This window comes from Silene latifolia, chromosome X, assembly GCF_048544455.1.
Source record: "Silene latifolia isolate original U9 population chromosome X, ASM4854445v1, whole genome shotgun sequence".
Classification (NCBI taxonomy): Eukaryota; Viridiplantae; Streptophyta; class Magnoliopsida; order Caryophyllales; family Caryophyllaceae; genus Silene; species Silene latifolia.
Window position 1 is genome coordinate 334,704,153 of NC_133537.1, and position 15,088 is coordinate 334,719,240.

General features: G+C 34.7%; 1 protein-coding gene across 1 annotated transcript; it reads left to right on the top strand.

The window, feature by feature from the left end:
- Positions 1-8,945: 8,945 nt before the first annotated feature.
- LOC141618916 (6,7-dimethyl-8-ribityllumazine synthase, chloroplastic) lies at positions 8,946-14,778 on the top strand. Its single transcript, XM_074435975.1, has 8 exons — positions 8,946-9,219; positions 9,725-9,843; positions 10,412-10,504; positions 11,647-11,742; positions 12,897-12,975; positions 13,277-13,323; positions 13,866-13,925; positions 14,475-14,778. The coding sequence occupies exons 1-8, from the start codon at positions 9,072-9,074 to the stop codon at positions 14,514-14,516; spliced, it is 684 nt and encodes a 227-aa protein (XP_074292076.1). The 5' UTR covers positions 8,946-9,071; the 3' UTR covers positions 14,517-14,778.
- Positions 14,779-15,088: the final 310 nt, after the last annotated feature.

Consider the following 15,088-nt stretch of genomic DNA (forward strand, 5'->3'; position numbering starts at 1 on the left):
CCCCATAGGTGTGAGTATGCTCCTTGCGTGGCATGTCACATCACGACCAACAAGCATGGCATCCTTTCCTTTAGACCATGAGATGTTCATTTATATGCATATTTTGAAACAACAAGTTGCATTTCAATTTTTGAGCCTCACATTGCCAAATAAGCCTAATTTTTCGACCCTTTAGACTAGGACCGATTTTGTTCACCCCTTTTGAGCCTTGACCTTTCATTTGATACCCACGATACTAACTACAACCCAAAAACAACCGACCCTGATCAAGAAAGTTGTCTATGAGTTTTGGTAGTATGAAGCAAGGGGATTTGAATCTTGGTTTAGTGGATGTGCACAATCCACTTGAGTCGGAATGATGGTTTAATTTGGTTTGCTTTGAATAAGAGGTTTTGAAAAGAAAAAGAAAAAAAAATAGAAAGAAAAAAAAATGTAATGAAAAAGAAAAAAAAAAAATGTTGCACTTGTACGTTGTTTGTTGAGAAAAAAAGCCAAGCAACACTCCTTCATCAATGGAGTAGAAAAAGACGTTGCAAAATAAAGGGCATATGATGTTTTTCCAAGTGAGTCGGATTTTGAAAGATGGTTTTACTTTGGGCAACTAATTTCAAGAATTTTTGTTCGCTCATTTATTGTAATAAGGAAGGGTTAAGCGGAATTTTGACAACTACTTGATCTTAAACTCCAAATGATCCATAACGGTGCTTGCACCAATCCCGTTTCGACCCATCACCTAGCCCCATTACAACCCTTGTTTCTTGTATGCATATTTTTCCTTTTTTTGCATCTCATTAATGGTCTTGTAGGAGAGAATTTCATGTTAGATTGCGGGCATGTCTCACGAGTCGAGTAGTTGAGTGATTTTGGTTACTTTTTGCACAAAAATCACCCGTTCGAATTTGAAAATGAGAGACTAGTGAAAACCGTGAGGAAGTCGGTAGTCTTGGTCCCCTTAGTCATGGGTCAATTTGGTCGAATCTTGAGTGTGTCATGTGATTCTCGAAGGTTAGGCTTTGCTTCCCCCTTTCCCGCCTTTGAATTTGTTTCTTAGGCATTTAGTTGTCACATCAAGGTTGTTTGAGACACCAATAGGGCATCGACACCCGCCGCGACTTTGAGACGGTATCTCCCGACCAAAACCTTTGAATGTTTAAAGTAAAACGGCCGCTTAGATGAGGAAGGCGGTTTGACTTTTTGTGATGCATTTTATATGTTTATTCATGCTTAATTATTGGATGTGTCAAAAATTTTGTAGCAAGACCCAACTTGCCTTGCAATAGGGCACTTTTCCCTCATGAGTGTTAAATTGCGAGTTGAAGGGGCGTTGAGTGCGCTAATACTCGATCGGCTTAGGTGGTAGCTTTGTTGAGTGATGCTTATATTGTGCACCCACTCTCCATATCTATTATAGAAGGGACTTGTACACTGATTTTGGACTTACTCGAGGACGAGTAAGGTTTAAGTGTGGGGAGGTTTGATATATGATTTATTTACACCTTATTTCCCTCTTTCTTTTATGCATTCCGACTCATATCGAGTCGGTTTCGTGTGCCTTTTCTTGATTTTTGTGCCCAATCCCCGTACTTGTGATTTTGTGTATCCTTTTGTAGGAACCGATCTGAGTATAGAGGAATTGGAGCAAGAAAGACATCCCAATGCCTTTACATGGAGAAGAGGTGAAGAAATGCTGAACGTAGTGTTCACAAGAGCGGCAGTCGGTCCACCGTGAGAACACCTCCTCGGCCCAAGCCAAAAGTTGAAGAAATCATCGAGTGTTGTGTTCTGACGGCCTGCCGGCAGCCGGCCCACCGGTAGAACACGGTAAGAAGAATTAATTGAAGTATTAGAGGAAAAAGAAGCTTGACCTCGCTGCTAGGGAGGAGCACCTGCAGCCGGTCAACCGTATAACGCATCACAAATAAGAAGAAAAAGACACAAGCGATGTTTCGCCGGCAGGCCGCAGCCCGGTCCACCGCAGTAACACACTTGCCGGATATTTTGTTTAATTGGACGGTTACTGCTAGGTAGGAGCGCCCGCAGCCGGTCCACCGGCAGGACGCAACATCGACGGATTTGGGCTTTTCTTCTCTTTACTCATCTTTTCTTCTTAATCTTATACAAGCCTATAAATACCCCCTCCTTAAACCCTTTGTACACACATCCTAAATCTAAAAACTTTCCATATTTATTTGTAATCTTTCCTTAATCAAGTCTTAATATTTCCCTAATAATTATTAATTACTTAGTAAAATTAGTTAGTTTTAGTAAGCATCAATTGTTTACACTTGGTTTTTGAAGATTGTATTGGGGGATTTTGAAGGTTTTCCTTCTTATTATTCAATCAAGCAATCACCTTTACTTGTGTTGGTATAATCTCCTCTCTTATTTACTTGTTAATCATTTGTTTACATTTGTTTTGTCTTTTATAATTGCTATAATAATCATCATGTTTTCTCTTTATGTTATTTGTTCTTCTTCTCTTATTAGCATGATTATCCCCAATATGAGTGAGTAGTTACCCTTCTAGGGTTTAGGGGGAGCCTAAATAGGATTAATGGGCATGATTAGTTGATAAATTTGGAATCTTTGGTGTAGGAATTTGTCTTTCTTAACAATGCATACAAGGTGTTTGACGAATTGTATGAGTGAAAGCTTGTGTCTTTTTGTCTTAATAGCTTAATTCTTCATTTGAATGAAAATTTGTGGGTAGTCTTGTTGCATGTTTTGAATTAGTTGTTGCTCAACGAAAGTTGGTAACCGCCTCTAGGACGAACCCTCACCATAGATTGTTTTATCGACTCGTCGCCCTTAATTTGTTTAGGTGACCCCGAAGACCCTAGTTTCTTAATCAATCGTATTCATCTTCATTTAATCGTTTATTTAGTTGCTCTAGTAGTTAAAATCAAAACCCTTTTCCTTCATTGTTGACTAGACTTGACTCTTAGTTGAACTTAGTAGAAACCCCCGCTGTCTTCGTGTTCGACCCCGACTAAATACTATATTTAATTGGGTTTTTATAAATTGTTTTGATAGAGGGAAGATACGACAAAAACCTACTTATCAACTCTCCACCTCAAAACTCTCCCATTGATTCACCACAAAATTCACCAACTCACTCATAACATTCCAACCATACAAACGAAACCGAATCTCCACGAAACAATCTCATAAAAGAAAACAATAATAACAATAATCGCTGCAAAACACTAACAAACGTAGCAATATCCGTGAGAAAATAATAATAAATTGTGGCAAAAGTTTGGTAAATTGTGGTCATATGCATAACAATAAATATATTTTGATGATATATTATGACAATATACGTATTGGTTAATAATTAATTTTTCTTAGTCTATTTTGTCCTTAGGGCCCAGTGTTATCGCAATTCCGGGCTTGTATAACACCACCACCGTGACAACATAGCTAGCCCCGTGAATTTCACGGGTGATAAAACTAGTTGAGTATCAAAAACCTTAGTCATCTTGTTTTAATTGCTAAGTAGTAAATATATTGCGACCCGAAAAGTCCATTTTGGCCCGAAAGCCCATTTAAGCCCGAGCTCAGGCCGATCAAACAAACCCCAAGAAGACGTACCTGAGAAAAACATCAAATTATTAATTGTCTAACTTTAATTTACTTAAATACTAAAATAATCTAATCGATGTTTAACAATTTACAACCTGAGAAAAATTGGAGACTACGGATAACGACTTGCTTAGCCTGAAAAACAGGAGCTTCGGCAACATTCAATTCCCTTCCAATCGCAACAGAATTAGCAGCCAGTATTTCCGCTAAGATCTCTTCAACCGTCTTGGCTTCGTCATGATTTTCGTCACCCATTCTAACTAGTATATTTGGATTTTGGGAAAAATTAATTAGGGATTAGGGGAAATATTTTCTTGGTTAAATTTATCTTCAATCAATGCATGGGATGATTATTTTAAATGACTTCCATGCATATGATAACATATGTCGTGCCTTTTTAAGGGGTCAGTGCTTATTATGGATTTTACAGTGGCTAAGCATCTGTGTATTATGCTTTACATCCGTTTTTTACTTATACAATTGCAACTTCAAATATTTTGCACTTCATCGGAAGAAACTTGTATAGCTGTATCTGTCCTATTCCAGAGTTTTACGATGCCTTACATTCAAGCGAATTAATTCAATTTCACTAGCCACATTTCAAAGAATCATACTACCTCTTCCCAAAACAAGTGTCTGCATTCGACTTTCGTTGTTAAAACTCCGTAAATTTGGCTATTAGTTACTCCATAATTAAAATTAAGCTACAATGCAATACAACTTCCATTCAAAACAGTTCAAACAAAATTCAACTGCTTCAAAAGCTGATAACAAAACAAACAATCAAACAATCTTGATAGGCTATCGCACACCTAACAAAGATAAATACCCTAGTAACAAATGAATGTAGTAATACAAGTCGAACACAAGGAGACGAGAGTTGCTAAACAAGCTGTCATGGAGTGAATTCAATCATGGTCGGGTATCGATTGATTGTTTTTTTAGGTTTGTAAAACAATGATAAAGCAATGAAAGCAATCAATAATAAAGAAAGAGCTTAGGGAAGTCGGGTCACACATGCAAATTATGTAAATGCTCATGTCAAACTAGGAAATTGATAATACGATAATTGTTTAGGCTTAAAGACAGCCACCTATTGGCCTTATTGTCAACCATAGAACGGGTTCTAACGAGATCTCACTATGGCTAGATCGGTCTACTAAAACATGCTTAGTCAAATTCAATTCCGTGCCTCTCGGCTTATAGAAGAATTAACAAATTTAATCTAAGATAGTGACCAACAATCAAAGACTAACAATTCAATACAAGCATGTGATAGAAACTATTATACGATTATTGTAGCATCCTAATTCAACAAATGCAAAAACTATTTAGGCATGGTTTCCTTATTCCCTAGACAAATGAACTACTCTTGCATAATGAAGATTAAACCAATGACATATGAAATGATAAACATGAACATACTAACTAGTAAATGAATAACAAAGTAATAATAGAAATGAGATTACCTTGACAATGAAAATAAAACTTGGAAATGAAGAACAAGATAACAAATGGAAAAAAGTTGAAATGTAAATTGTATATAACTTGAGATGCTTGAATGAAATTTTTATAACATAAAGGAAATTTTTAAAGGAAGTCTAATCTAAACTATACTAGGAACTTGAAATAAAGGGTATGAAAAACATGTAAAAGTGGTGTAAGAGTTCTGTGAGAAGTCCCGGATCAACACCCTTTATATAGGACCAAAGGGTGAAACGTAAACAATTAATGGAGTGGTGACCCCGATCGGGGTCGTGGTATTCTTGGTTCTTTGTCTTAAATTCGTCTTAATTGACTTAGGGAATCCAAAGTTTATTCTTAATGCTCCTTAATTCCTCTGTCTAAATGCGTAATTTGGAATCCTAAGCTTGCAAGTCCACTTGACCATTTGGACTTTATTTGGGCTTCACTTACCTTTGTTTACTTTGCATCAACCCAAGTTAGTTTCGTGCTCCGGATTTTCCAATTCTTCTCAAAATGCCCCCATGTTTCCCGAAACATCTTTGCATGGTCAAGACTTGCTGTCTTTAGCCTAGTGAACTTGGGGAATTAGCTAATTTGACGGGAAAAAGCTACCAAAAGCTTATTTTCCTACAAAATGCAACGAATACAAGTAAAACACCTAGACCACAGAATTGACTCACAAATACACTTATAGAAATTCAATAATCAAATAAAATCAAGCTAAATTAGGGAGTTAAACTATATATAAAATGGACCTATCAAATCCGAAAGAAATCGAGACCCAAACTCGTCGAAGAAAAGCGCAAAACCGTTAGAAACGGACAATGCCAAACGACGGGAAAACTAGGAAAGAAAGCTCCTAATATCAGCAATGGCGTAGAAGAACACTTTCCCTGAGTTAACTCGGCTATGGCTCAGACCTTTAGAAAGGGCTTGAAGAGTTTCGATTACAGGGATAAGCCAAGTTAGGGTTGATGACTGTAGCTTCAATGAAAGATAATCTATATCTATATATAAAAGAGAGTTTTTTCGAGCGATTCTAGAGCATCCACATCATCAAAAACTAATTTAGGAAAGTTTCATAAATAATATTTTTCACATAAAAAATAAAGTGGAGAATCTTTAAATTATTATAATATCTATATTTCCTATTTTATATTCATGAGAAGTTTCTAATTTTTATATAAAAACTTTGACATTTCATTTGGCAAAAAAATGTCGTTATAAAAATTATGAAGATAATATAATTAGATTCGTGGTAAAAAAATGCTTTCATTAGAGTATAGATTTCATATGATTTGCACATATTAAAGATGGTATATTTCTTAATATATTATATGTCCCACATTGAAAAACAATGTTAGTATGGTGATTATAATACGTATAAATTATATAATTGTCCCACATCGAAAGATTAACATAAGATGGGTGATCATATGATTATAAATAGGAGTCTTCATTGGAACCTATATACCAACCAAAAACCTTTTGAGTCTCTTAAGCATTGTCTTGGAGAGCTCTTAAAGGTTTATATCATTATCTCCACGGTATGATATATATATATTTTTTATATAATGTCCAAGTGATAGTTATAATTTTTATATAAAAACTTTTTTAGATTCGTGGTAAATAAATGTTAGCATTAGAATATATTATCAAGGTTATTAAACCGCACATATTTTAATTATGATAAGAAGTTAAAAAAAAATGTACTATACGAATATTAATAAATAGTATAGTATTTGTTTATTATTATTATTATTATTATTATTATTAAATTGAGTTAGATAAATTAGGTGCGAAAAAGTTGGTGTATTTCTAAATATATTGTTTGTCCCACATTGAAAAATAATGTAGGTGTGGTAAATATACTACATATGAATAGTTGAATTGTCCCACATTAGAAGATTATCAAGAAGTGAGGTATCACATGATTATAAATAGGAGTCATATTTGAAACTTAGGGGTATCAAGTCAAAATCTTTTGAATCGCTTAAATATTATCTTAGAGAGTTCTTATAAGAGTTTGTATTAACGGAAAACCTTAGTTAGAACAATACCATACAAATATTAATCACGTAGATATTTATAAAAGTGATTATATATTACAATATTAGTGATATTATAATGTTTATTTTAAGACAATCGATAGTATAGTAACTTTATTTAAGACAAAATCATAATTAAAAAATAAAATGGGTGCTAAATATACATAAATTGGTTATTAATGTGTCATATATAGTGATAATATCTGCACTAAAATAGAAAATTTATGAATTATAATACAATCAAGTGTTGCATAAAAAGATCTTGAATCCACAAACAAATCAAGAATGAGATTTTTTACTTTGATAAATAGTAGAATTAAATTTTTTTAACTTTCAAATATAGGTAATTATTATGCCTCATTACATTTGAGTAACTAAAACACGTCATAATTTTTAACCATTAATCAAAATCGCACCAGAAAAATAAAATATTTTGCATTTGTTTATAAATATTATTGCCCCTTCAATTACATCTTAAAAATCATGTTTAGGAAAAATGAAATTTAAATCATATCATTTGTACATATTTTAATTATGACAAAAAATAGAAAAAAACGTACGGATATAAATATACAGTATAATATTTTCTCATTATTAAATCGGGTTGGATATCGAAATATGTGCAAAAAAAGATGGTGTACTTTTTAGTGTGTTATTTGTCCCACATTGAAAAATAATGTAAGTGTGGTAAATATACTACATATTAATAGTTGAATCGTCTCACATCAGAAAATTATCATAAGGTGGGTGATCCTAAAATTAATTTAGGAAAGTATCATAAATAATATTTTTTGATGTAAAAAATTAAGTGAAGAATCTTCTAATTATTATAATATTTATTTCTTATATTATATTGAGGTGGTGTTTCTAATTTTTATATAAAAACTTTTATATTTCATTTGCCAAAAAAATATCGTTAAGAAAATTATGAAAAATATAATTTGATTCGTGCTAAAAATGCTATCATTATCGTATAGATTTCATATAATTTGTACATATATAAAATTGTGTATTTCTTAGTATGTTATATGTCCCACATTGAAAAACAAGGTAGGATTATATAAAAATAATAGAATTGTCCACATCGAACGACTAACATAAGATGTGGTGGTCTTATGATTATAAATATGAGGCATCCTTAGAACTTAGGTATCAACCCAACATCTTTTACGCCTCTTAATAAATAAGATAAGATGTTTTGACTTTTGATCATATCTAAATATCTAAGTAAATTATTAAACATAAGATGTAAATATTAAGATAGACCTTATAATCATTTTTTTTATTACTAAGCTAATTACCCCGTTGCAACGCACGAGCATCCTACTGATCTCAAACATTCTCTATTCTCCATGGATGTGTTTTTTCGTCTTCTCCTTTGGTTTAGGAAACTCTTTGACAACTTTGTGTTAGTGTGTGGAATTTGGTTAGCTGGACATCGGGTCACCGGACTAGCCCGAGTTCATTATCATTAGGGATTATACAAAAATTCGAGTTCATACAAGTATACGACTCATAGTGTTATGGGCATGAGACGAGATTGACACGACCCAATATGGAATGGCACATAGGCTATGCCTAGCAGAAGTTTGAGAAAGAAAATCATGCCTAGTTCAGGCACGCCCAAAATACGAACAAATAAGGCTATTATGGAGGCATTGCTTTGGCACGACACGCTATGGACAATGCCTAACCCGCCATTTTCATTTCAGCGACACGGTACAAAGTCTACCTTCTCGTGCCAGACTGTGCCATTTTCTTTTCCATACACAATGGGCCCTTAACAAGGCCCAAACCACTTCCATCTCTAAATTCCTTATAATCCAACACAAAAACCGATCCATTACAATCCATATTCCATACCAAAAAAAAAAAAAAAAATTCCAATTTCCATCCACTTCACTGATACTTTTGCTCCACAAGTCAAACCACCAAAAAAACACTTAATTTCCCACAAAATCAACAATAACAATGTCTTCATTTGCAGCAAATCCCACTACTTTTCTTACTTCAACAAAAACCACCACAAATCCCAAATCTTTACCTCTCAAATCAACCTTATTTCAATCTTCTTCTTCTTCTTCTTTCCTTCGATTTTCACCCTCCTCATCTTTTACTGGTATGTAATTTTCCTGTTTTTTTTGTTGTTAAAAAGCTTCATTTTTTTATTGCAATGTATTGTATAAACTATTTACGGGCTGTAGAAGATCCTAACTTTATGTTTTGTTGACCAATTTTTGATCTTTACCTTCATTTTTAATTGCATTATATGGGATTTGAAGATTGCCCATTTTGTGTTTTAGTCAAATTGTTGCAGCATTGTGTAGGATTTTAGGAGTTGCCACTTTGTGATTTGGAAGTTCTATTTGCGTCCTTACTACCAATCAATTGTTTACCTTTTTATTCTTTGTGAGACGTATTTTAATCAAAGGTAAACAAATGTTTTGGACGGAAGAGGTAGTTTTGATTCTCATATTTGAGATTGTGTTTTGAATTTATGTGGGATTTTGTGTGTAATTCGCCATTGATGGTTTTGAAGGATGATTTGTGTCGACTGACCTCAAATCATTTGCGTCTTTATGTTTTGAAAGTTACCCTCTTTTGTTTTCCAAATGCGATTTCAGGTGCTGGATTGGTGCATGTTGTGACAGGAAGGAAGGATGTTGCATCTTTCGCACAAACATTAGCAGTTAGGGAGCTTGAAGGATCTGTCACCAAAGCTCAGGGCTTTCGGTTTGCCATTGTACGTCTTTCTTCGGAAATAGGACTAATTTCTGTTATCTTGTTTTTTGTGTGTGTTTTGAAAGTCTTGAAAGTAAAGTAAGATGAATAAGATTCACTAAGGGTTTGTTTGGATTGGGGGATTTGGAGGAAAAAGGAGGGGAGGTAATTAAAAGGATGAGAAATCCATTATTTGGTTAGCAAAATGAAGATAGAGGGATTTGGAGGGAAGGGAAAATGGATCCCTTCATTTCCCTCCTACAAGGCAAATTATTTCCCCACCAACATAGGCAAGATTTGGAGGGAAAATCACCTTCTCCATTCTCCTTCCCCTCCCTTCCCCTTCCTTTCTCTTCCCTCCTTCCCCCTCCCCTCCCTTTCCCTCCTTTTTTCCTATCCAAACAAAGCCTAAGGGAATTCGCCTGACTTAGTTAAAAACAAGGCTCTAAGTCATGAGACAAGTACAACATTATCAGCAGCTCTCCTTATATGTTCCATATCGCTTTCTACTGAAGTAGGACTTTTGAATACAGTAGAAACTTACGTTTGACTGCCCTTACTGATCGACTAGTGTTGCTTCCCTTATTAAGGTTGTGGCTAGGTTCAATGAATTTGTGACAAGGCGGCTAATGGAAGGGGCTCTTGACACTTTTAAAAAGTATTCAGTCGAAGAAGATATTGATGTAAGTTGCACCTTGATCTGATGTCATTTATATCTTATTATTGTTATATGCCGCTGCGCAACCAAATACAAATGTTTTTTTCCTTCTTATGTATCACTAGTTGATTTATGACCCTGACTTTTTCCCCCTTTCTAGTGTACCCATTTTACTATAATGTAGTTAGTGTGGTTTTTACTTAGCTGTTCTTAACCTTTCCTCCTGTTCCATTAATTGGTGTAGCGCGGTTATAACTATAGTGGGACCAATATAACAAATTATGAACCTCGCTTTAGATTTTGATTTCCTCTTAAATTGGGGTCACAGAACCCTAATGTGCTCAGCTTCTTTTAGGATCTGATCTATTTCACTATTTGTACATCATTGTGAATGTCATTGTGGTCTCATGTAACTCCTGTCTTGGGCACTGTAACATTCAGCATATTTTTTGCTATACCAGAAGTCCGAAACTTGGTTTACAGAGATCATTGTTAGGACAACAAAGGCTCACGGGTTGACTATGGATCTTAAATTCTTAATGCATGCGATAGATGTTTTGCTTTCTTTTCTTTTCTCTTTTTTTAAAGAGAAGATGATGTTTTACTCCAAGAACAATGATATTATATGTTAAAAATTCGTGCATTTAATACGTGGAAATCAACTTCTTCACCTCTCTTGTAGAGTTGTAGGGTTTTTGGGTTTGAAAGGATCCTCCACAAGCTACCTTTTGTACATTATGCTGTTTTTTAAAGATAGCAACCTGTCAGAAGATTATTCTTAAATTTAAAAATGACATATTCCCGTTTTGCTAGTCAATTTAACTTGTGTTATTTTGTGGTGCTATATGACTTCTATTAGTTCTATATGTCTATTCTTGTTTTCTTTCGTTATAGCACTTTCCTTTTGCTATATTTGGGATTGCTTTGATTTCTACTATCCGTGAAGTCTAGACACGATCTCTTTCTTTCTCACGTAATTGGATTGCCTTGGTAGGGATCATCTTTTTTGTTTTATTGTACATAGAGAAACATTCTCTTGAAGCATTACTTTAAGTGATCTTCTTTAATATCATAGGGTAACAGTGTGTATGTTGTGCATCTACTTAGCTTTTGGGTTAACAGTGTGTAAGTTGTAATTGTTTCCATATTATTGACTTCTTATCACAGGTTATTTGGGTTCCTGGCTGTTTTGAGCTTGGTGTTGTTGCACAAAGACTCGCAAAATCCGGAAAATATCACGCTATTATATGCATCGGAGCTGTGGTAAGGTTTTCTTACTATATACTGAAACTTATGCTGTGTGGCTTTTCATCCTGTGATTCCCCAGACCCTCACTGTAATTATTGCTTTATTGTTTTTTGCATCTAGTGAGTAGTGCTACTTGGCTAAAAAGAGTGTGCTCGATTTTTTAAACAAGAATTTGCTGTAGAAGATAGACAGAAAATAGAGCCAGAGAAAGCATATTTCTGACTAAGGTTTAGATGTCAAAAAGCGAATACAATCAGATAACAAGAAGTTCTCTGAATTCAGGATGCAAAACCTAAGACCGAGAAATAAAATCACATCCTCTTGAGGCTCTCTTTCGAGAACATGCTCCTCATTTAAATTGTATTCTGAATTTTTCAACTTCTCAGTTTCAGATATTATTTCTGGAATTCACTTGTGATGCTCACTGCATCTCTTTCCTAAGAAAACTACAACTGTTCATAAGGGCAGTCTGTGAAAGCACTGGACTTTGACAGAACCTTTTGTCTTACTTTAAAACCACATCAAACGTTAAATTGACTGATCACCTCTTTTTCCCTGGTCTGGACAAAATTGGGTTCTTTTACGGATTTATTATCTCTGCCAAAATTCAATTTATATTATTCGCCCCTAATTCATTTGAATTGCTGCATTTTTCAAAATATGTGAGGATAATTTTGTAAATGTAACGATTCCAACGAATAGAAGGGAGTCATATTTAATGATTATTAGCTTCAACCTTCAATGTACTCGTTTATTTACATTGCTGCATACTTAAACTGCTTGATTATTGAGGATTTGAGTTTAGGGACAAGAGGGTTTGTATTACACAGTGCTCAGAGAGTATGCTTTTACTTTGGCATCTTCAAACTGTTTTTTGAGTGTGCAAATAGTAGAGTGTTGGTGTTTGACGCGGATACAATTGCTTAAGTGTGGCCATGCTTCATAAGCAATTATTGTAATGATAATAATCCAGAATTAAGATCTTTTCAGAATAACTATAAGAAAGCCATTGGCCAACTGTCATGACATCCTTATATGGCATGTATGTTTGACACACTGATGAATGGAGAATTTCCACTGTCGATTTTTAACAGACATACAGTACCTGGTTTTCCAGAATTCCCTGACATTTTGAATTATCACTGATTTAATTGTTGAACTGTTGTTAGATAAGAGGTGACACTTCGCACTATGATGCTGTTGTTAATTCGGCTACCTCTGGGGTTCTCTCGTCAGGGCTAAATTCAGGTATAACATTCTAGTTCACATTTTCGCACATTGTTGTTTGTTTAGACTTGTCGAAATAATGTTGACCAACTGACTTTTGGTACGACTGCAATTAAAAAATTCTCACTCAGAAAATGCTTTTTAAATGCGGATCTATGGATGAATATTGAACGAAAGTGTTCCTTTCTCTAATTTCCTCTAAATGAATAAAAATGCAATAATCCAAAATATAAAAGCATTAATCTCTGCGTGCTGAGGTGCATTATCTTTGCCCTACTACCGAACATAAGGTTGCTTTTAAACGTTTGCGACGCTGCTGCAGGTGTACCTTGTGTATTTGGTGTCTTGACTTGTGATGACATGGATCAGGTAATTTTTAACTGGAACCATTTCTACAAAATAGTTGTGTGCTTTAAACTTGATCCTTAGCATTGACAGCAAAGATTGAATTTTGTAACATATTTGCAACTTGGGTTAGTACGGTCATATTTCAATCTAGTAAGAGGTAAGGCATATACTGGTATATTTAAAAGATGAGGGCTGTATGATAGAATAATAGTGAAAAACACGGGGGTACATTGTAGAAAAGATTTAGACTATGGTCTCTTCTAAAGCGTCAACTTACTTTACCGTGAACGAAGATATCAATTAGAAAAACATTTAAGGATGAACTTATTCTGAAGCGCAAGGAACAACCATATTTTAAAAGGGAACACCGATTTTTTGACTGAACTTTTGTTTCTCAAGCACCCTAATTTATAGTCTTCCAGTGTGGGTTTATGGTTAATGTCACTCTTTAACCTGTATTTTTTTATTCACCTTTTATTTCTGGCTTCAGCGAGCAATCTATATATATTTGCATTTGTAGCAGCTTCCGCGTTGATTTCGTTCTTATGTGATTGTAATTGCAGGCCATAAATCGAGCTGGCGGGAAAGCAGGGAATAAAGGTGCTGAGGCAGCACTTGTAGCTGTAAGTTCTGACTTTTGCGTAATTGAAAGAAGCATAGACTGTTATTTTTTTATGGCTTCTATTCATATATTTTTCTTTTTTGAATCCCTCCATTAGATATCATTCATCATTTGTTTTATAATTATTTTTGGTTGGTGTTGTGGGAAAAAGAGATGGAGATTGGAGAGTCGAGAGGGAGGGATATTATATTTTGTGCTGCAGAGATATATTCCTCACGAGTCACGACAAGGATCAAGTTCTGTTTCCATTAGAGTAGTAACTGTGTAGTGTTTGAGAGCATGTAATCTGGTCATCTTTATTTACTGCTGTAACTGATTAATCACGAAGGTAAACAACTTAAGGGACTACATAAGGACTGTGGGGCTACGAAAAGAAAACCGCTTAAAATGGCAAGTATTGCCTGCCTTCTCTTGATTGAATTGTGTAGGACAAGGCTTTGTGATTCATATGATATACATATATCATATATGTAATAAACGTAAGTGTGTCCTTATTTCTGTCTCCCGTACTGTGTGATTGATGCTATTGCCCTCTTCTTTGGTTTCACAGATTGAGATGGCATCGCTATTTGAACATCATTTGAAGTTCTAAGCTCTGGTTAAAGTTGAAGACGAGCGCGCCCTTTGAGCCTTCTCAAAGTTGCATGTCTACTTGATCAAATTGTATCCTACAAAGTTGTTGTTTTGAGGACTTCTAGTTTTTTAAAGTTCTAGGGCCTGGCTAAAGTTGAATAATATCGTCTGTGGAATTCTTTCGGAATTTTCATATTGTGAAATGAAATCTCTGTCATTCTTAAGTACTACAAGCATTTTGGAATTTTAATTATATTGTCCGCAAGGCTGAGATTTTGAGTATGTTGAAACTTTATTGTTCCGGATTGGATTTCTTTACTATGAATTCCTAGACGGTGAACCAAACAAGTTAATCCGATTTAAATAAAAGGGCACCGACCGAGATTTCATAAGAATTTCAGTTTTTGATAGAACTTACCCAGCTACCCACCAGAACACCACAAACAAAAAATTCAACATCATTGCATAAGCTACCATTGAGTCATTGACTAGTACATTACACGGTCTTACACAAAACCAACTGAATTCCGAACTTAAGTCGACACAGGATGTCGTGGCACGTCGATCGAGAAAGATTAGTGGACAATCAGA